This window comes from Pithys albifrons, chromosome 3, assembly GCF_047495875.1.
Source record: "Pithys albifrons albifrons isolate INPA30051 chromosome 3, PitAlb_v1, whole genome shotgun sequence".
Taxonomy (NCBI): Eukaryota; Metazoa; Chordata; class Aves; order Passeriformes; family Thamnophilidae; genus Pithys; species Pithys albifrons.
In genome coordinates, this window is record NC_092460.1 from 9,929,259 (window position 1) to 9,951,163 (window position 21,905).

General features: G+C 59.1%; 1 protein-coding gene across 8 annotated transcripts; it reads right to left on the reverse strand.

Moving 5' to 3' along the window:
- Positions 1 to 464: 464 nt before the first annotated feature.
- USP19 (ubiquitin specific peptidase 19) lies at positions 465 to 21,626 on the reverse strand. 8 transcript variants are annotated; one of them, XM_071550389.1, is made up of 28 exons: positions 21,532 to 21,626; positions 17,876 to 17,972; positions 17,476 to 17,720; positions 15,705 to 15,761; positions 14,478 to 14,606; positions 13,797 to 13,930; positions 13,068 to 13,475; positions 12,477 to 12,744; positions 12,196 to 12,352; positions 12,019 to 12,090; positions 11,393 to 11,508; positions 10,864 to 11,078; positions 10,377 to 10,578; positions 10,170 to 10,303; positions 9,817 to 9,975; positions 9,627 to 9,737; positions 9,352 to 9,462; positions 9,097 to 9,198; positions 8,585 to 8,725; positions 8,329 to 8,447; positions 7,961 to 8,098; positions 7,507 to 7,871; positions 6,736 to 6,846; positions 5,979 to 6,192; positions 5,502 to 5,654; positions 5,225 to 5,388; positions 4,966 to 5,144; positions 1,912 to 3,121 (listed from the first exon to the last, which is right to left on the reverse strand). In XM_071550389.1, the coding sequence occupies exons 3-28, from the start codon at positions 17,582 to 17,584 to the stop codon at positions 2,888 to 2,890; spliced, it is 4,302 nt and encodes a 1,433-aa protein (XP_071406490.1). In that variant the 5' UTR covers positions 17,585 to 17,720; positions 17,876 to 17,972; positions 21,532 to 21,626; the 3' UTR covers positions 1,912 to 2,887. The 8 variants fall into 8 exon arrangements, with proteins under 8 accessions (XP_071406493.1, XP_071406494.1, XP_071406491.1 ...); XM_071550388.1 differs by having other exon boundaries at positions 21,463 to 21,626; XM_071550392.1 differs by lacking the exons at positions 1,912 to 3,121; positions 17,876 to 17,972 and adding an exon at positions 465 to 698.
- Positions 21,627 to 21,905: the final 279 nt, after the last annotated feature.

A 21,905-nucleotide genomic window follows, 5' to 3' on the forward strand; every position in this document is an offset into this window, starting at 1 on the left:
GCAGGCGACAAGGCACACTGCGGGGAGTAACAGGGGACGAAGCACTCCAGTGCACACCAGGCACTGTGACCACCGGGACTTGCAAGTCCCACCAGATCAGAACCAGGGTACTAAGGCGGCAAGATCCCACCAGGGGACACCAGACAACAGGGCGCAGTCAGCGGCAGAGGAAGAGGGAGCAGGCATCAGAGGACACTGTGTCCCTCAGCCGCTGTAGAGTGCACCCGGCCACAGGGTGCACCAAGAAACACCGGTCCCTGAGGGGCATTAGGGGACAGCGACTACCAAGTCACACCGAGGGACACAGAGCACAAGGGCACATGGGGCAGCAGGGTGCTGTGAACCCCAACAGCACACGGGGGACATGGTGCCCTGGGGGGGGCAGGGTGCAGGGCTAACCAGGGACCAGGGGTCCCAGGGGATAGCAGGCAGCAGAGGCGAGTGGAATTCTGCGAGTTTAATGAGTGCAGGACAAACCCCGACCCTTCCCACCCCGTCCTCCCACCCTCCAGTGCCTGACCCGGCCCGCACCCCCGGGGCAGGCACCCCGTGACACCCTAGTCGACTTCTTCCATGCTGCTGTAGGAGGGGGCCGGGCGCTCGGCGGGGCTGGTGAAGCGCTCGGGGAGGCCTTCCGCAGCCAGTGGCGGGGCTCCTTCGGGGGCCAGGCCGGATCCGAACGGCACCGGGGGCAGTCCCTGCAAGCAGAAGGTGGGCATGAGAGGGAGACGACCAAGGGCGCGAGAGGGAGACTTGCACCCTGCCCACCCATCTCCCGCCCCTGCTCCTGGGGGGCTGGAGAGGTGCTTAGGGGGACACAGCCCCTTGGGGTCGGGACCCCATGCAGCATGTGCAGCGCTGGGGTTTGGAGAGCAGCAGCCGGGGCAGCCCTCACAGCAGGGCAGGGGGAAGCAGCGTGCCCAGGGCCGCTGGAGGCAGCCCCCCCCGCCCGCCCCAGGAGAGCCAGGCCACAGCACAGTCCTGCCCCAGGGCTGCTGCAGTCACAGCTGGTCCAAGCAGAACCCCAGAGGCAGCATAACAGGACACAGGCAGGCTGCCAGTGCCTGTCAGGGGCCCAGGAACTGCGCAGGACCGGAGGGGATTTCCAGGGCTCACAGCACCGTTTCGGGCGTTGCCACTGGCCCCTCACTGCCAGTGAGGGCACGCAGATGCAGGCAGCAGCTTGTGGGCCCCAACCCCCTGGCGTCAGCACCAGTCAGAGCAGAGGTCAGCCCACCGGTGCCGGGCACTGACTCAGCCCCACGAGGCCAGTGCTGTGGGCGAGCGGGGGAAGCCACTGAGACCTAGGGCTGCAGACAATGAGGCAACTGTTCCAGGACAGGCACCTCATGACCACAGATGGCACAGGCCTGCCGGGGCTCCCCGGCTGGGACCTGCTAGGGCAGGGAGTAAATCATTGCACGTGTGGAGGAGGGGCGTGGGGCAGAGGTGGCATGAGTTGGCTCAAGCCCCAACGTAACACACAGGTGAGCCCCTTCTCTGCCAAGCATCCTTCCCAAGCCAGCCAAGGGCACTGCCAGCAAGACAGCAGTGGAGACGGAAAAGAAAGTCACAGGGTTCTGAAGTCACCTTGCACACCCAAATATGCCAGAGCTGTCTGAGCCATGCTGAGCCAAGGGCAACACGTCTCAATGTCAGACACCACTGGAGCTGCAGCCCATGCTCCAGTCCCAGGGGACTGCCTGCTGCCAGCCCTTCTGGGCACCCCCTGCCCTGCATGTGTCCCACAGGGCTACCGCTCCACAGCTGGGACTAGAGCCCAGCTTGTGCCTCATGGCACTGGCAGGCAGAGCTCTCCCCTGAGCCTGCTGCCACACAGGGTGTAGCAGGCACCCAGCAGAGCCCAAGGAGCAATCCTGGTGCCAGCTGGACCACAGAATGGCCTCAGGAGACCCCAGTGCAAGGTCCCTTGCCTCTGTGTGAGAGTCCCAGCACACAGGACAGGGATGCTGCATCTCTTTGGAAAACCTGGCTTTATTAACGCACCAAGGTCCTGCCTGTGCTCCCCGACCCCATTCCTCTCCTGCACCATGGGCAGCCAGTCTCCTCACAAATGAGGGGCTGCACCGTGTTGCCCTGGAAGAGACCAACTGCCCCAGATGCTGCCAGCCCATGGCACCAAGGACTTGTGGGAGCCAACAGCCCAGAGCAGCAGGTGCTCACCATGGGTAGCCCAGTCCAGATTGCTGGGCTCCCCAACAGCTGTCCAGAGCTGAGCAGAGAAGCACACAAGCTCTCAGTGACAAGTCCATTCAGCCCCAGCACGGGACTGTGGTGCACACCTCCTGGTGCACGGGGAGCTGGCACCAGAAGGCTCAGCGGGATGCTGGCAGGAACAGACTGAGCTGGCCAAGGAGCCACAGGTCGCGCCAGCCTGGGGGGAACTCAAGGCTCCTGCAGCAGCACAGCTGAGAGAGGCGGCCAGCCAGGACCCATGTCAGGGCATTCTGCCCTTGCTGCAGCCTCCTGGCTGGTCTCTGCTTCTTTCTTGGGAGCCAAGCAGAGATGGTCAGTGTGCTCATGGGGTTCCCAGGTCCCAGCTGCACTGCAGCAGCAATGTCCCATCCTGAGCAGCAGGTAGCCATAAGATCTTCCCCGCTCCCAGGGGGCAATGAGGGTGAGGGAGGGGTAGAGGAGCTCCTGGTTCTGGGTTGTGCCTTGGCAAGGCAGCGGGCTGGCCACATAGCCCTGCCAGCTGGCACAGGAGGTGCCAGAGCAGACAGGCAGGAGCCGACGGCCCCATGCTTTTCTTGGCGAGTCCTTCCTGGCAGTTTCTTTCCTGCTGCCCAATGTCTTCACTGCATAGCATCCTAGGACAGTGAGTGCCCTGGCGGCCCTGCTCCCGCAGCCAGCCATGCGCCTGTGCCTATCTCCAGCGGGGCTGGTAAATGAGCGGGTAGAAGACGTTCAGGAAGAGGGCCACAATTGCAGCTGTGGTGGCCAGGACAAAGTATCTGACGCAGCCTTCATCTGGGTGCTGGGGGGAGCCTGGACTCCGCTTCTGGCCACGAGGCCTCCAGGAGTTTCTTGCAGGCCTTTGAGGTGCCTCAAGCTGCAGCTCTTGTTCTTCAGCCTCCAGTTCCTGCCAGATCAGAGAAGCCTGCGATGTGGAAACCTGCGTCAGCACTTGGAGAACACAACGGGCAACACCCCTCTCCATCCCCCGGGGCAGGTGGCTGCCTGCAAGCCCAGCCCCATGCCCAGCCAGCCCGCCTCCCCATGCAGCACCGTCGCAGTCACACCCGCCCCCGCGGCTCTTCAGGGTCTCCAGTGTGTGCAGCTCCGGTGGGTGGCTCTGCAGGAGTGAGCATGGACAGTTGCCGGGCAGGGTCTTCATGGGACTGCAGGGAGTGAAGCAGGCAGCTGGATCCCGGTGGGGCAGATGGCACTTGGATTGGTGGGTCCAGGTGGCAAGGTTAGCAGGCAGCAGCCAATCACAGCCCAGCTTCTGTGATCCCAACAGGATCTTTCAGATGACAGCCAATCAGAGTCAGCTGGGGCAGCAGGAGCAGGAGGCACAGTCACAGCACAGCCAGTTATAGCTCTGCTTTGGTGGGTGGGAATGCTCTGACAACCAATTGTAGCCCAGCTTCGAGGAAGGTTATCCACAGGCAGCCAGTCACAGCTTGGCCCTTCATGCCGGTGATCATGCAGAACAGCCAGGCAGGGGTGCAGGTCCCTGGAGGGCACCCAGTGCCTGGGAGGGTGCAAGGTGGTCCAAGGTGCTTGGGGACCTGCTGAGCCCCAGTGGGATCCAATGCATCCCATCACTGCAGGGGATCCAGCGCTGCCAGGGGTCCAATGAGACCCAGTTCCATGAGGGGACCCGATGAACCCCAGTGACGTGGGGCATACAGTAAGCCTCACTACCAGCTGGGCCCCTGAAGGCTCCTATTGGCCAGTGTGTGAGGAGCAGCACAGCTCTCCTGTTGCCCAGGCTGCCCCCACAAAGGGGAGATGCTCCAGGACACACACAGTCCCCCAGGACAAGAACAGCCCAGGCAGGCAGACACCAACATGCCAGAGAGCCACCCTGGCCTCAGAACAGCCAGTTCCTGTCCCCAGGTGAGAGGGCAGAACCAGGACGCCTAACTAGCACCAGGCCAAAGACTGCACAAGCCAGATGGGAGGGGAGTCCAGGCCAGAAGGGCCTCTCAGGGCACACATGTACAGTCATCCAGAGATGAGCTGAGCATTGTCCTCAGACCTTGTGGAGCCACAGGGGTGCCAAGCACAGGGGAAAAGTCTGCCGCACAGTGATGCAGAGGGACTGGCCAGGTGGGCACTGTACTGTGCCCCAGCCTGGGCCTTTCCTTCTGATGTTCACACAAAGATCAACCCATTCCCTTCCACTGCATGCCGAAAGCACCCTGACATCTGGCCCACCCCACTCCCTCCCTTTCGCTCTCTCCTCCCAGGCCACCCAGCAAGAGAATTCACTCTGGCAGGTTTCTCTCCAGCACCCTGTGAAGGCTGCCAGGCCTCTAGCTCAGTGCTGGCATTTGCCTTTTTTGCACCTAGCTTGGCCCCAACAGAAAGTGTCACCCACCCTGCCTCAAAGTGGCTGTGGAGGACAGGTTCTCAGTGCCCCCTGGCATAGCCAGTGCCTACTGCACCACCCACAGCCCTCCTTCAGTGCAGACCCTGGCGAGCCTGGGCCCCTTCTGCCTCTTCCAATACTCTCCCACCACTGGTGCTCCCACCCTGAGGACAAGAACCAGCTCTCCTGTGATCTCTCAGGACACAGATTGTGCCAAGCTCACAGCAAGAATAAGGCAAGACAGGCTCCAATGCCTGGCTGGTGCAAACTCGTTAGTATCAAAGGGGTGCAGCCACAGCCTCTGTGGGTGCTGGCAGAGATGAGCCAGGCTCTGCATGTGGGTACCTGGGCACATTTCAAGGCTCTGTGTCTACAACAGTGCTGAAACAGACACGAATGCTCACCTGGCTGGCAGCAGCTTCAGCAGAGGGGGTTCGCTCAGTGCGGTGGTCTGAGGGGTGCCCTGGCAGGGGTCTCTCCACAGGAGAGTTCCTCCGGCGGTAGAAGAGCACATACGCATATCTGGTTACCACCTGACTCTCCTCCATGGTGGTGACTGTGCTGTCGTCAAAGAGCCGCCAGCCTGAGAAGAGAGAAGGGTTAACCCAGCAGACAGGTGACAGCTGCAGCAGCAGGAGAGTGGCCAGAGTGGCAGATCCTCACCTACGTCGCTGCGCTGGCTGTTCTTGTCATTGAGCAGACGGGCGTACGCCGTGTAGTGTCCCCCAATCATGCCTCCATAGTGGTTGATCACAGCGTACAGGTCGTACATGGGCAGCTGCTGCTCACCCTTCCGGCCAATGCAGAACTTGCTCAGGTCCAGGCTCCTGGGTAGAGACACAATGACAGTCAAGGGTGATCAGCCTTAGGCAGCGAGAGGCCACGCTGCAGGTCAGCACGGGTAGTGCCAAACCAGGCACATTATCCCCCAGGCTCTCACCGTACAGGGAAGTCCACCATGTCATTGATCTTGTCCCTCCAAATAAAGCTGCGGAAGGAGAAGCGCTTGAGCTGGATGATGAGAACGTTGGGCAGCCGCCACAGCATCAGCTGCTTGGAGGCCTCGCGGTGCTGCTTGCACTTGGGGCAGTACCTGGAGGGAGAGCGTGCTCATTACCAGCATGTAGAGAGCCTCAGGCCTCACAGCACAGCCCAGCCCCAGGGTCCCCACATGCAGGGCTGACAGAGGGGATGCAGGAGGGCTCAGCCTTCTCCACCAAGAGCAAGCCAGCACAGTCCTGCAAAGCACTGGCATTGCTCCCTGCTGGCTTATGACTGCCCTCAGCAGCGGACAGGGAAGGCCAGCCCAGTGTTCCTGGCTGCCAGAAGAAACAGCATGCAGGCCTGCACAGCTCCTGGGAAACCCCCACTGCTGCCTGGGCATGTGGGCTGGAACCCACCCTGCTGCCTTCCTCACCATGCTTCCTCTGGGGCCAGGACTTCAGGCTTGGTGAAGAGATTGAGGCACTGCTCCAGGGTGAAGTGACCAGCTCGGGCTGCTTCACTGGCCGAGCCCGGGTCCTCCACACACTCCAACTCCTTGGACTCCACCAACACAAACTCCTTTAGGCGCTCATTGTTCTTCCATACCAGGGCAAGGGAACAGTCTGTCAGGTCCAGGGGGGTGTCACCTGTGAAGGGCCACAGACCTTACACATCTGGCCCCACAAGCCTGGACCTGGCCACCTTGCTGGGGTTTGGAGCAGCTCTGCCTATCCCAGCTTGATAGAGAGATCACTCAGTGCTGCCAGAAAGGGAGGTGCCTCCCACAGTGGGGCAGCAGACACTCTTGACCAGCAGGGCGCAAGGCTGGCACAGCCCCTCTCATCAGCAGCACCCACACAACCAGCACTGGGTGTGGGCATCTCATTCAGACAAGAGGTGAACCAGAGATCACAGACCCTCTCAGCATACAGGAGGTTGGAATGAATCAGCCTATTTGCCGAGGAAAGCAGGAATGTCATGCCAAAGAAGAGCTTCCAGGCAGAGGCTCTGTGCAGCAGATCCCTTCCCTCCCGTGTGTCAGATGTAGCTTTCACTGTCCAGTCTGGGCCACCATCACCCCTGGTTTCACCTTTTGCCAGGCAGGCTCTGGCACCCTGATCAGGTAGATCCACCACCCTGCCAGAGGCTGTAAAGGATGAAGGTTGTGCTTTCCAGGGCTCTGAGCTCACCTTTATCTTCCAGCTTGTACTCTCGGTTGGCAGCATCAATCTTATTGATGTAGAATGGTGTGGTACGGGCACTCAGCAAGTCTGGAGTGTGTTGGTACCCAGGGATGGCAGCTGTGAACAGGCAGGGACAGATCTGTGGTGGCACTGCTTGTCTGCCCTGCGTAGGGGCCAAGAATTTGCAGTGCCCCCACCCCCACCTCACATGCTATGGCCTTGAAGAGACACAACCACGTGCCCCGTGTCCTTGACTATTTTTAGCAGGCGCCTGCCCCTGGCAAGCTGTGCTCCTCTGCCTGCCTTGCCCCTTCACTGCACATTGCTGCCATCCTGAGATGAGTGTCTGGAAACGTGACAGGCAGGCAGCCGAGCGCGAGAGGCTGGTCCCATGCAGCTGAGTCAGAGTGAGGGAAGTGCTTCACTCACAGCCCCCAGGGGCTCATACCCGCACCAGCTTTGCCCTGCTCCCACGGGACTCAAGGCTTCTGCCAGCCCCTGCCTTCCCACACCTCCCACAGCAACACAGTGCTCCAGCCTCTCTCCTCATCAGGTCTCTGCTCTACTCCCTGCACCTTGCCAGGGCAAGGCAGAACATGGGCAGGCAGGCATTTCAGGTGAGGCAACACTGCCAAAACACAGCTCCCATGGCCTCATTTGTGTCTCCAGACCAAGTTCTCAAGGGGAGAACAGATACTACGGTGGGAGGTCACCCCAAGGAGGAAGATTTGTCCTGGCTCCTGGCACAGACACAGTTAGCACCACAGCACCTCTTACCTTCTGGCTTGAGGGCTCTCTCATAGGATGGCTCCTTTTCACAACAACTGTCACCCTGCGACTCCATGTGCTCAGAGAAGCCCGAATCCAAACTCAGCAGGGAACTCCTGGCTGTCAGGACCTTGCTCCGGACAGTGCTGGTGTTCCCCATCTCTGGGTGCAGCTCAGGCACAGCTGGTGAGAGCGGGGGCTCCTGCAGGAGGCTGGAAGCCCTGTCCTCATCCCCCAGCTCGGAGGCAGAGGTGGCTGCTGCACAGCTGCTCTTGGCCAGGGGCTCCAGCTTGTCTGAGTGCAGAGACTGTAGCCCCTGCTCCGGTGACATCCGTCCCAGCTGGAATGGAGGCTGGAACACGCTGACTGAGTACCTGTGCAAGGAGGTGGGACTTAGAGCTGGCCGGGCACAGGGTTGAGCTCAGTTCCAGTGCAGAAGCACCTTCCTACCCTTGACTCTTACCTTGCGTAGCCCTCCAGCAGCTGAGCCAAGCGAGTGTAGGTGAGGCGGGACTCAGGTACGCTGATGAGGAAGGGGAAACCGATGTTCTCGGGGCGGCACGAAGCCTTGTGGTCTGGCCAGTGTGTTTTCTGACATGCCCTGTAACACATAGGGCCCCTGCTGAACCCAGCATCCGTGACCAGCCCCATCAGGAGTAGGGTAGGGCCAAAAGCAGTGCACCAGGGACAAGGGGAGCATGATGAGCCCACCTGGCTCCCTCACAAACATCAGGCCCATCCCATCTTCTCCCACTGGGCCAAGCTCTCCCATCCATCCAGTCTTTCGCAGTAGGGGACCCTCCCTCCCAGCCAGGCACCAAGCCAACTCACACATTGCAGTAACCGACTCGATAGCATCTCGTGCAGCGTTTGAGTTTCTCATCCTCTGGCAGCTGCTTCTTCTGGCAGGCAGCACACTTGGCGACAGGGCCACTGGGCACCTGTGGACGCTGCAGGAGAAAGGACCCATCAGACAGGGAAGGGCATCAGGGCAGGACAAGGCAGCTTCACTGGGCATCCCTGCTCAGTCCCACTTGTGGCTCAGCCTCCCTGCATGCCTCCCAGTAGTACCAATATCCCCTCTTACCTGCTGGACCTGGAGTTCCACTACCCTCTCCTTGGCCAGCTCTGGGGACAGCACCTCGAAGCAGAGCAACAGGTCCGTCGGAGAGACTGCGTCTAGTGAGTTGGACGGCAGGAACATGCGGTGGAAGTGATTCTTGCTCACCTGCCAGCAAAGCAGTAGAGCATGGCCATGTGAGAGCTGCCCCACACATCCTCTCCCTGGAGAGCCACAGACCTCAACCCCACAGTGAGCTGCAGGAACAGCAGCATCTCAGGGATGCTGTGCTCAGCTCACCACCTCACCAGGGAAAGATGGATATCCCAGGCCTTACTGCAGTTGCCCACCCCTCCTGAGCAGGGATCTGACCAGCAGCACCCTGCACATGATACTGTCACCTACATACAAAATCCATCCCATGAAGATGTTGGACATGGGCAAGTGACTTTCAGTGGCCATACTCCCTGCAGGACTGTGGGAGCCAGGACACACACAAGAGCAGCCCATGATTTGCTCCCCAGCTGGAGCACTCTCACCTCTGCCAGGCGCAGGTTCTCTGGTTTCACATGCACACTGTGGGCCACTGAGTCGAGTACCTCCATGGCACTGGAGTTCTCCTTGCTGATACTCACGAGGAACTGCCACCAAGAAAGTGTCACATCAGTCACACCACACCAATGCATGTGGGCCCTTACTTAACTCTAGGCTTATCCTGTTGGCATGATCAGCTGCCTGGGGCACTTCCAGAAGCCCTCTCAGGCTCCCGCCCCAGGGTAGGTGGTATTCTTTACCTTGATGGGCTTCTTGTGTGGTTCTTTTGCAAAGAAGTAGACAGTCAGCACCTTTTGCTTCTGTGGGAGAGGCACGGGGAGGTATAGGAAGGGGTCAAAGGTGATAGACACCTGCAGATGCAAAAGTACATTCAGTTGCAGAAAGTGCTTCTGCCTGATAAGCAGGGGAGCACATGCAGGGGATCCAAGATCCAGTCTTGCCCTGTGCTCTCTCAGGGTCAGGAGCCTGCTGCTGCACAGCAAGGACAGGGACAGAACTTCCAGGGCTGCCCTACCTTGGAGCACACAGGGCACACCAGCTTGGATTTGTATTGGCCCTGGAAGAGGTCTACTATAAACGAGTCGTTCCTCATCTTGTGTCGCTGCCAAGCCTCCTCAGCTACCACCTGTGAGGAGAACGGTCTCAGCACCTTGCTAAACCACCCAGGCTGCTCTCCCAGTGGCTTTAGAGAGGGACACCCTCACCTCGTCAGGCCTCCCATCCGAGTCAACAGTTTCTGTGTAGGGCTTGTTCTGGATGCGGTTGAGGTCCTCATGCAGGCCGTCAAGCAGGAAGGCCATGAACTCCTGAGCATCGTGCTGGGCATAGCCAGTGAACTGGCTGGCCTTGCTGGCCACAATTGCCTGCAGGGAGCACAGTCGTCAGGGCTGGCCAGCAGTCCTCCAGCAGCACTGGCTGCCCCATGCACAGACCCTGACTGCACCCACTCACATCCACCCAGCTCCCTGTGGCACTAGCAGGGCAGCCAGATGCCCACACAGGGCACCTGTGGGGACTCACAGCAATTCCTGTGGAGTGTCAGTGCCAGCAGCCCTACCTTCAGTTTAGAGGGCTGGAAGGCATGGTGTGTGCCCTTCCACAGCGCTCGAAGCAACATGGCAAAGCCGATGGCCAGGCGCCCCCCTGTCCCCAGCGGGTTGTTGTAGTTAATTTCCGACTCAAAGGACCGATCTGCAAGAGACGCAGGAGTGAAGGTGCACTGTCTGAGTGGCCAGGCCCTGCTGGGCTCCTAGCGTGGGCTCACCATGGAAGTAGTCACGCAGCTCCCGGGTGTTGGATAGGGACTGGATGACACTGTTCATAAAGCAGGTGTTGCCCAAGTTCACCAACCCTGTGAAGCCAGGCAGGCAGACCTTCTTCTTCTCATCCTCATCCTCGTCATCCTCCACGCTCTCAGTGCTCACCGGGCTGTGTGTCATCGGTGGCACCATGCATGTCGGTTTGGGCTGCCAAAGGAGAGGTGGGTGTGAGGGTGCCATGCACAGAGGGTCTCTCTGGGAATACCACAAGAATCTAAAGGCCCAAGACACCTCCTGGATTGTTGATGGAGCCATCACACTGTATCTCACCAGGACTGGGATAAACAGGCCAATCGCTGCCCCCAATCCTGCCAGCTATGACCAAGAAGCACCACCTCCTCCTCCAGGAACACTGTGCCAGTCTCCAGAGCAACACTGAGTTGAGATCCCTCTTTTCCCTACCCAAGTCAGATCCAGAGTGGCCCCACTCACCGAAGGAATGTGTGGCTCCTGCTTCACTGCCACGTGCTCTGGGGCTGTACGCGCTGCCACACCATCCAGACCCCCATCTTCCACACGTGGCTTCTCTTTGTCACTGGTTCGTGCTTCTTCCTTGCTGGACAGGGGGTGCTGGTTACTGCCCGGAGGGTTCTTATCCAGAGGGGTAGGGCCTGTAGGCATGGCAACCTTTGCACCACCCACTGCACCTTAAAAAGGGGGAAGGGTGGGCCTGTGGTTAGCAGCACAGCATGCTGCCCACGGTGGGGCTAAGATGCTCGGTCCATGCTCACATGCAGGCTGCCTCTTACCCCTCTTTCCCATGAGCAAGGGGAACAGCAGTGCCCTTGCTCTATCGCTGGGCTCACCCTGCCCCACATCCCTCCTAACAGCACCCACTCAGCCCCTCTTCTTCCCTACAACCCCATGCTGCAGGATCCAGCGCCGACTGGCAGCAGCTGGCAGTGAGGACTGCCTGTGTCCCACTGGGGTGGCAGGCAGGACAGGGCAGCAGGGTGCAGACCTCGTGTGGCTGGAGCCTCCAGCCCCCCCCAGCGCTGGCTCTGGCGTTTCTTCAGGCAGACATCGATGCGAGAGACCGTGAAGTTGTATGTGCACTGATCCGGCTCAATAAGGTTCCTGCAAGACACACAGCAAGTCAGGGATGCCCCAGCTCCCCAGCAGCCTTAGACTTGTCAAAGCCTTTGCAAGGCATAGCCATGGCCTCCAGGCAGTGGGGACACTGCTAGCACTGCTCCCAAGGCAGCCCTGGCAAAGCAGGTGGAAACTCTCGAGCCTGGCCTCACTGAACACACAGAGGGCCCCCTTTCCTGACAGACCCATTCTGCTCAGCTCCACATGCCCCCTCCTGCTGTACAGAGAAGTGCACACAGGCCAGTCTGGCTCTGCCTCCAAGAGTTCTAGAACAGAATGAGGGGGAACTGCAGGCCAGGAGACACTGGGACTTCCTTCCCTGCAAGCCAGCACACAGCCAAGGCAGCCCACACTCAGGGCACCAGTGCAGCTTGGTGTAAGGGTGCAGAAATGAGCATTCCTTGCACAGAGCCACCAGCTGGGACTGGCTCCTGCTCCAGCTCTGCACTCTCAACTCCCTTGCTCTGCTGTGAGTTAGAGGGACAGGAACCATACCTGAGCTTCACCTGCCACCGGAACACCGTGTGGGGCCCACAGCCCGGATGGAGACGAAGGAAATTTGTGTCACTGCAGAGAAATTGAAAGTGAGTGAGCAGAGTTGAACAAATAAGTAGCTTTGCTACAATCAGGAGGTCCACAGCAGTCTGGCACCATCCTGGGGCAAACTTTTACCTTGTCTGGAACACAAGTGTGAAGTCTTGTTCCCGGAACAACACCTTGGATGTCTCCTTGTGGATCTCCTTCACATAGACATGCACCACCACCAGATCATTGCCCTTCTCATATGAGTCATTCTTGACAAAGCTCAGGCTCACAAAAGGCTCTGGCTCTAATCAAGGAGAGAGATGTTATTTTCCTTGCATGCTGAGGCAGTGCTGCAAGATAACCCAGGAGAGGTCCTGAGCAGATGGACCGTCCTGACCAGGCTCAGTCCATGGGCTCTGGCAACTCACCATCAGCCGCTGCTTCCAGAGCCACATCATCCTTGGACCAATCTCTCTTCTCACCATCTCTGCCCAGGGGAGGAGTGGCCACTGGGACAGGCTTAGAGCTCTCTCCCAGGACAGGTGTGCAGTCCTGGCCCCGCAAGGCCTCAGCAGGGCTGCCTGGCTGCAGGACTCTCTTCTCCACACATGTAGCAACACGGTGGGGGAACACCTCTGTGGTAGCTGCAAGAGGTGGCATCTCCACCGAAGCAGTCTCCTTGGCCAAAACCACAGCCTTTTAACACAAAGGACAGAGTGAAACACAGATACCATCAACCCTTGAGCTGCCCTGGCCCACCTGCTGTGGCTCCTGCTAGCCAGGCAGGCACAGCTCCATACTGCCCACTCCCCCCTCACATCCCATGCCCAGCTCAGTCCCATTAGCACCACAGCTCAGTGACTGTGGGTTCCTCACTTTGCTCTCTCCTCCACAACAGCCAGGTCCTTGTGTCAGACCTCAGAACCCCAGACCCCGTCTCATTGGCAGGGTCAGATCCTGCATGTCCTGCACAGGGCAGAGGGAGCAGGGGTACCCCACTCAGTCAGTTCCTCAGGTACCTTTTCCAGTGGCAGTGCAATGTCTGTGAGGGCTGTGGGTGCATCGACCTGGCTGGCTCTGCTGTTGCGACGGCTGCCGGCCCTCCCACTGTGCCCTTTGTTGGGCTCTGTGCTCCCGGGGACTCTGGCATTTGTCTCCTCTTCAGTGGGAGCCACTTTGAGGTATACTGCCCGCTTGGCACTGGGGCCACTCTGTGTCCCTGGGCTGGCTGGGCTTTTCCCTCCCAGGGCCTCGCTTCTTCCCGGAGCACGCTTGGGGTTGGAGGACTCCCGCCGGGATCTTGGTGGCTCTGTGCCCTCAGCCTTCAGCTCTTCAGGGGTCAGTTCTGCAGAAGCAGCCTTCTCTTTCCCATTCTCCCAGCATGCAGCCCCTTTGCCCAGCTCTTTGGATCCATCTTTCCTTCTCTTCTGTAAAAAGCCGTGCAGCACAGCGGGAAGGTATTTAGGTAGCAGCACCTTTCACATTCTCTGCCATCCCCTCACACTCACTCTCCCTTCCCAGAGTGCACCAGGACTTTGCTCCAGAACCTAGACACTATGTGGCAAGCTGAAACAGGGGTACAAAGACACACTCCTCCCTGAGACAGAGGCAGCTGGCTCATGCAATCTGTGGGTGCAGGATGTGAGCCACATCCTCCCTGAGCAGCTCAAGAGCAGGGAGCTCTGCGCTCACCCCAGTTCCCCACGGCTCCATAAGCTCCCTGAAAAGGCAGATCCTCCCCCTCTCACCAGAAGTGAAGACCAGTTATGGAGTGGGATCTTCTTCTGAAGCACAAGGTGTAAAAAGTTGCCCTTCTTGCACTGGATCTTGCTGCAGGAGCCCTCAATCTCCTCGTAGAACTGACAGCTCCACTGGCGCCCGTCTGTAAACAGAGGGGAATGGGTACCTCAGGCAGTGCTCCAGGCAGCTGTCACCTAACCCACAGCCCCCTTTCACCTGCCCTCAGGATGAAGGGAACACTCATTCAGAGCCAAGAAGGCTGCAGGCAAGCTGCCACCATACCCCAGGAGCCTTCCAGGGCTCCAGCCAGCTTCCCTGAATTTGCTTTGTACATCTGGCTGGCCTTCTTCCCAGAGGGAAGGCCCTGTGCCTCCCTGCCCTCAGGGGCACAGTCACTTTTCCAAAGAATACCCAGGGCTGACTCACTCATTCCAGCAAGCAGGGGACAGAGACGCACCAACACAGCAGTGGGCACTTGTTCACTTGGCACAGAGGACAAGCTCCTGCCCTCCCAGGCTCCACACTGCTCTCCTCTCGGCCCTGTCTGCTGGCTGAGACTGTGCCAGCTGACAGCAGGGCATTGTCTCTGAGGGAAAGGTTTGATGCCTGCCTGGATCAGCCCCGTGCTTCGCCCAGAGCTGTGCCAAGTCAGTAGAGAAATGCCTGCAGCAGTCGCTCCATTCCCATACCTGGCAGTTTGACCACACAGTCTGTGTCAGTGAAATCAGCAGCTACATCCTCCACCTTCAGAGTTCCACTGCCCAAGTTCAACTTGACGATGATCTCATCAGCATTCTGCTTCCAGTCCAGCAGCAGCTCTAGGAAAAGGGAGGGAAGTGTCACCCACTTGCTGGGGCATGAGGCTGAAGTGCCCACTACTTGGCTGGGGAACGCAAGCCTGAACACACGCTCGGTTAAGGAGGTTAGCAGAGGGAACACAGATCATGCCAATTAAAGGGGACCTGCCCTCATCAGACAGGCCACAAACAAGAGTATGTGTTGTGGCAGGGCAGGTGAATCCCGGTGGGAACCGGAGAGATCAGAAAGGCAGCACTGCCCTTGGCATTGCCACATGCAGCAGTGGCAGCTGGGAAGAAGGGGTGGCTCCTGCAAATGACAAAGCAATTGTTTTCCCAAGGAACAAGGAAGCCACAGAATTACCCTGGGGGATTCAAGTGGACTGTGACCACAATCAGAAATTGCCACTTCCTCTTTGCATATGCAAATGAAGCAGCCCAGCTGCAACCACTATAGCGCTGTATTCCTACCAGGTGAGCACGGCTAACATGGCTGAAACATGGGTGGGCTGGCCAGCCAGGCAAGTACACTGCACTAAAGGAGAAAGTGCAACAGTGGCATCCACTGCAGGCAGAACCTCCACTGCATGCCTGCCAGGCTACAGGTGTGGCCTTGTGGTGCCCTGAAGTCATCAAGGCAAAAAGGTGATTTCAATCACCTTGATTTCAACCAGTTTTGTTCTACCCTCTGTGGCACAAGAATGTCCTACTGTGTCCTCTGGCTGGACTGAGACAGAAACCAGCTGACCCTGACCACAGAGTGACATGGCTTGGGATCTTCCCAGCACAGCACAATGTCCTGCTCAGACAGAAGCAGAGCAGGTGTTGACAGCAAGGCATCCCAAAGCTGTCCTCAGTGGCACCATGACACCTGAGTTGGAAGCAGCCTGCCACAGGCCTATGGCCCCTTCCTTGCAGGCAGCCCTTCCCACCCATGTGCACCCTTCTCCACTACTGGGAAGGCCACACCCTGCTAAAACAAACGCTGAGGCAAGGGACTGCTTAGGTTAGCTCTGCTCAATGCTGGAGCATTGGACAGCAACAAGGTGAGAGCTTCAGATCCCTTGGCAAGGGCACTCCATGGCCATGCACTGACAGCTGGAGCACACCTCAACTTACCCTCCTCTGAGTCCTTCTCCTGGGCAGTCTCAGCCTGCTCGAACTCAGGGCGAGACACTGGTGGGCAAGAAGCAGAGCGCAAGCAGGTCTGTCATTCTGTCACCTCAGAGCAAGGACCAGCATGCTGGTGCCCAAAATTTCACATATCACCTCCTTCTCCCCTGAATCTGTGTCCAGGCCTTTTGTTCTGCATTTGCTGCTCATTTACCTCCTCCGTTTCATCACATTTCTCCTTCCCCAGAGTCCTGCCTGCAGAACCACAGCAAGTCAACCCCACAACAGCTGCTTTGGGCCACATCACCAGTCTAATGAGTACCACAGAGGGAACAACACAATCCTGCATCACGCAGACAGTGCTGCTTTGAGGCACATATCATTGTGGAGCTTGTGGTAACCAGGCTGTGTGGCTCAGCTCAGCACAGCAGGCCCCAGCCTCCAGCAGTACAGACGGGTCCTGTCTTGATGTGACAGAAAGAACCCGGTGTTTGGTTGTGCTCAAACCAATTCTGCTGTAACCAGAGAACCATGTGGCCCAGCTGCACTTTAACATTTCCATTCCTGCACAAGCTGCCAACATCTCCGGTCAAAACTCCTTCCAGATTGGACTGGAGAACCAAAACAACCTGACATCTAATGCCTGCTCCCCACAGGATAACCTCTGACACCCAAAAGAGTCTCAGGGCCTGCTCTACCCCCATAGAATGGTGACCTCTGCCAGGCAAGAGACTCAAAGCGACAGCACCTTGTCCTGGAGCAGGGCAACAGGAGCTGTGATCTCCACCCCAGAGCGCTCAGAGGGCTGTCACTGCCCCCCTTGACTGGCTACAAACCAGTAGCAAACCTCTGCTGACGACCACAGCCACCGGTGCAAAGGTGCTGGTGGGGCTGGCAGTAAGAAAAGCACAGCAACAGCACTGCCCTGGGGGATTTACAGCTTGCTCCAGCTCCTTACCTCCCCTGCAGAGAGGGGACAGAAGCAGCATGGCCATCCCCAAAGAACCCCACCACGCTGCAGGTACAGCACACCTCCCATGTGAGAGACAGCGCGATGCTGTGCTCTGCACCGAGGGATTTCCACAAGGGACTGTGCCTGGCTGCTCCAGCATAGACCTCAGCAAGTACTCATTTACCTTGGCCTATAAAACACCCTGTGATTTTGAGGTCACAAGAGTCATAATGAAGCAGGCACAGAAATTGAGCAGCTAGCTTTCCAGGGCCACAGGCCCGCAGGCACTCCCTGCACCTCAAACATCGTTTTTGTCATTGGATACATGGCAGCTACAGAAGGAATTACTCTACAGCAACTATTTCACCTGAGCCACACCCTGCCCTGACCCAGAAACGAAAGCAGCTCCAAACACCCAGTCGCTGCCTCACAACATCTGGCCTCGGGCAAACCGACGGGAAAGAGGCAGCACTGCCTCCAGCTGCAACAGCACCCATAGGCTTCAGTCCAACTCCCTCTGAATTAGGGCAGGTCACACTCAGTCAAAAGCAGAGTCTGCAAACAACCACTGAGGCCAACTTCAGATTTTAGGTAACAAGGCCCAACCCTCCTCACATCACTGGGGCTAAGTAGTGCCCAAAGGAAGGAGGCTACAGGTCCAGGGAGGACACTGTCGAAGAGGATCTCACATCACACGGGTTGCCATAAGCCGCAGGAAGTGATTAGTCAAATCTGCTTATCCTGCAGCAGATGGCTGTGAGGCTCTCAGGCTGCAGGGCTGACACCAGGGGCCTGCTCACCACAGCGCTGCCGAGGGGCTCTCACCTTCCTTGCTTTCCTGGTTGGCTCGATCCTTCTGCTTCTTCTTGTTGGTGGCATCATCCAAGCCCCGAGACACTCTCCTCTGGCCAGGGGCATTGGTGCTGCTGGACATTTTCAGCCGTTTGGAGGACACAAACGGCCCACCAGGGTCGGTAATGGAGTCTGGGTCAGGGGTGCGACGTTTTCTTCCTGGCCCAGCTATCTTGGCGACTCTCTGTGGTCAAACTCTCTGGCAAGGAACTAGTGGCCTAAAGAGAGGAGAGAGTGAGTGTGGCAGGAGAAGCAGGTGGAGAAGGCCCAACAGCACCAGGATCTGCTCTTTGTCCCAGGGCCAGTGCCATCACACAACTTTCACTGCAGTGTTTATGGGAAGCCCCATGCAGGGCTCAGTGAGGAAACCTACCTCATCACAGCCGCTACAATGCTTACTGGCAAAAGCATGGGCCTGTCAGAGCTCCCATACAACCAGGGGTCTTCTGTATGTGGCACGTGTTAAAAACCTGGAAAGCAATTGTCATGCTCATGGCTCCCACTACAGCAACTCTGGCCCAGAGGAGCTGCTGGCACTAACACCCAACCACACAGCTGAGGGCAAGGACACGAGGAGGCCTGGATTGCAAAACTGCACCTCCAGGGTTAACTGGGGCAGCCTGTCACACAGCTTGGAGCGACAGCTATTTCAGTCAAACAGTGCCCCCATGTAACAGGGCCAGAACAGGAGCCAGTAACACCCTAAGAAGGAAGAAAGGGGAGAAGCAGGAGCAGGCCCCGGGACAGTCTCCCGTGACAGATGAGAGCAAAGCTCCCTGGCAAGAGCAGAGTTCCTCCCCCTTTGCCCACCAGCTGAGAGCTTAACCAGCATGACTGCACCTTGCATATTTATCTTCCAGCCAGTTTACAGACAGCGTCAGCGGGGTGGCCTGGAAACAGGACACCTCTGCTCCTTGTGCCCCAGGGATAGGTCAGGCTGAGCAGGGCACGCAGGGCGCTCACCCCTGCCCCCTCAGACATGCCCTCCCTGCAAAGCCAGCTCCCCTGCTGTGTTTGGGGCTGGTCTGTTTTGCTCATCAGTTTCACCCCCAGGTGTTCACAGCTTTGACAGAGTAAAGCCACAACAAGCCACTGAAAAGTCCCACTCGAGGTGCCTCCACGGAGGAGGTGAAAGAGAGCTGGGAAGGTTTCCTCCCCGGCTGCAGGCCCTGGCCCTGGCAGTGCTCACCAGCCCACAAGGGTTTGCTGCAGGGAAATGGGCCCACCCCCGGGTGCCATCAGCCTGCTGAAGCTCCCAGTGCACTGATTCACACACATCCCACGGCCCAACTCCCATCTGAGGACACAGAGCTGAGCCTGATGACATCTTGGTCTAGCTCAGCATCTCTGAGCCTGCCTCTCCCTCAGTGGGAGGCAAGTCATGCCCTTGGGAACACCCTGTTCTGCCTTCCCCCATGTACCAAGCACAGACCCCACGCTCCACACGGGCACAGGCGGGGGCATGGGGCATCAAGGGACGTGCTTGGTCAGAGGGAGGACGCTGCCAGCTCTGTGCTGCCGCCCCATGTTGCCAGGGTATTTGTGTTCTAGAAACATTCTGGGGCAACAAGTAGTCACAAACGTGGAGCTGTAGCCACAAACCGTGAGGGACCTCAGAGAGAAACACAGTCCTGTCCTGCCCTCAGCTCTGGCAAAGCCAGGCCCACAAGAGGTGCTGTGCCCAAACTGCCTCTCTCCAGACCAACCCACTCTCACAACCAAGAGCCATTGAAATCAAGTGAAAAGCCAAGTCCAGCCCGACTCTCTGGAATAGACAATTCCTGCCACTCTCAGCAGAGAGGCCCAAAATCACCTGGAGACTGGGATGCTGAGCAGGGCCCGGCATCAGTCCCAAAGAACTTGAAAGAGCACGGGAGGGCAGCAGCATCACTCCCAGGCTGCCACACACACCGGGTCTCCCTGGGATGCAGAGGCACTTCTGGCTGCAGAGGGAATGGGAAGGGGCCCCCGTAGCAGGGAATGTGGCTGTGATTAGCCAGCCTGGGCCTCTGATGCCGGCTGCATGCTGTCACTCAACCCCAGATCGCACTGACACCCAAACAGGTCAGCCACAGATACATCCTGGTGCTGAGGAAGGTAACCTGGGATTTGCAAACACGGGAAAATGTGTTTTGCTGTATTTTTTTGCATCTCAGATGAAAACACCAGGAGGAGTGGGAGACAGGAAGCGGCAAGTGCTTTGTGCAGGGCCAAGTGAGGCTCCATCACCTCCTTCCTGCCTGTCCAAAGGGGTAGCAGAGGGTTGGGCAGGGTGACCCCTGAGAAGGGTCCTGGAGAGCTGAGAAAGGACATGCCTCTGCCCAAGAAGAGGTGAAGAAGATAGACAGGATTGCGTGCCTGTCACTGCTCCAGGAGAAGCCTGCTGCTCTCATGCCTCACTGAGTGCCCTGCTCCCTCGGGTCCTTTTCCAACAGTTATTCCTCATGGCAACCAGGAACCAAGAGGACTGGAGCTCTGCCTGATTGCAGTTCCCAGACTGATGGCAGTCTGAGGCCACCGCAGACACCTCCAGGTTTGTGGGGAGCGCAGACAAAGCACAGGTTATTCAGGGATTAGAACAGGTGAATGGGACACTCTCTGGCTCTCTGTCACCAGGAAACACACATCCAGGAAGGACGTTCAGCCCCAGCGTGTGCAGGGGCACAAAGGTTTTTAGCACCACTCCCATTGGCACAGCAGAAGTCACCGCAGGGGAGAGATGGAGAGACATTGAAAGGCTGCCCTGGCCGGATGCCAAGTGAACCTCTGGGAAGCACCTGATGATCTGGGCACTCCTACAAGCCCTTACTCAACCCTCCCAGCCAGAGGAGCCTGGCCATGCTGCTGTTGAAGAGGAGGTGCCTCCCTGCCCCTGTGTCAGCACCAGCACCCACGTGGCCGTGGCACGTCCTGGATCCCAAGTCTTGCCCCAGTGCAGTTTCCCAACCCAACTCGTGCTGGGACTGCACAAACATTTTCATTGGCCAGAGGAAAGGCAGTGAGAGGCCAGGGAGAAGGGCCACCCCCTCCCACGGCAGCACCAGACCAGGCTGGTGTAAACACCCGAGGAAGAACAGCAGAAGGTGAATAATGGGATGCAATTTGCACTCCGTATCTTGGGTAGGAAGAGGTTCCCCGATTCCTGCCCACAGCGCTCCCTCGGTGCCCAAAGGCCTGCACAGGCTGGCTATCCCCCCCCAGCCTCATCCTGCCGTGGACTCCCAAATACAGCCGACTTAAACACGCCCCTTACGCACACAAATACTTTTGTCATTTTCTATGTTCCCTTGAGGGATCAGAAATCTAAAGGCTCAAACTCATGTTTTACTTCAGTTTCTTGGCAAGCATGACATACGGGAGGAGCCAGGACAAGCACAGAGCCCCTCGGGGCAGCTACTCAACCCGGCACTGCCACACAAAATGTTCTCGACCCATGTGGAAATCACCGTGTCCTCATCACATCGTGACAGCAGCGACCCCTGCGCTGCGTGGGGAGCCCGGCAGGGCCAGCGCCCCCAATCTGGGGACAATCACAGAATGGTTTGGGTCGGAAGGGCCCTTGAGGACCATCCAGTTCCAATCCCTGCCGTGGGCAGGGGCAGTGACGAGAGCGGCCAGACAGCAGCCGGCGGGCCGCCGGCCTGCCCTGCGCTGCGCTGCTGCCCGGCCTCAGGCACCGGGATAGGCGGCAGGGCCGGTGGCCGGTTCGTGTGCACGGCCCCGGCGCTGCCCGAGCACGAGGTCACCGCGGCGGCTCCTGCCCGGGGCTGCCGCGCTCGGCCCGTCCCGCCGAGCCCCGCTCCCAGCTCCCGCCGCACCCACGCCCTCCTGCCTGGTGTCCGTCCCGGGCCGCAGCCGCCATCCGCCGCCTGCCTCGCTCCCCGCCGCCCCGGCCCCGTCCGGCCGCATCCCGGCCTCAAGCCGCCCCCGGGCCCTGCCCACCGCCGCCACGGCCCTCACCCCGCGCCGCCCCGGGCGCCGCTCGCCGCCCCGGCTCGGCCGGCCCGGCCCGGCCCGCCCTGCACTCACGGCCCCGCCCGCCGCTCCGGTCGGTTCGTGCCGCGCCGAAGTTCCGAACGGGCCGACAACGGACACAGGCCCAAGCCCGTGACGCACTTCCGGGAGCCGCCGGGCGCGCCCACGTGACGCGGGAGCGCGGCCGGGAGGGGTGTGCGGTCACGTGGGGCGGGGGCGCGGCCGCCGGCGCGTTCCCATGGCAACGGCGGGACCGGTGTGTGCCCGGTCCCACGGCCAGGCCCCGAGCCCGACCCCGCAGTGCCCCACGCGCGGAGACGGGCAGCTCCTGCCCCGGGGGAAGCCACTGTGGGCCCTTGGGGCGGACGCGGTGCCCGCGGTACGGGGCGGAGGGGAGGCGGTTTTGCTCTGTAAATTTATTCACACGG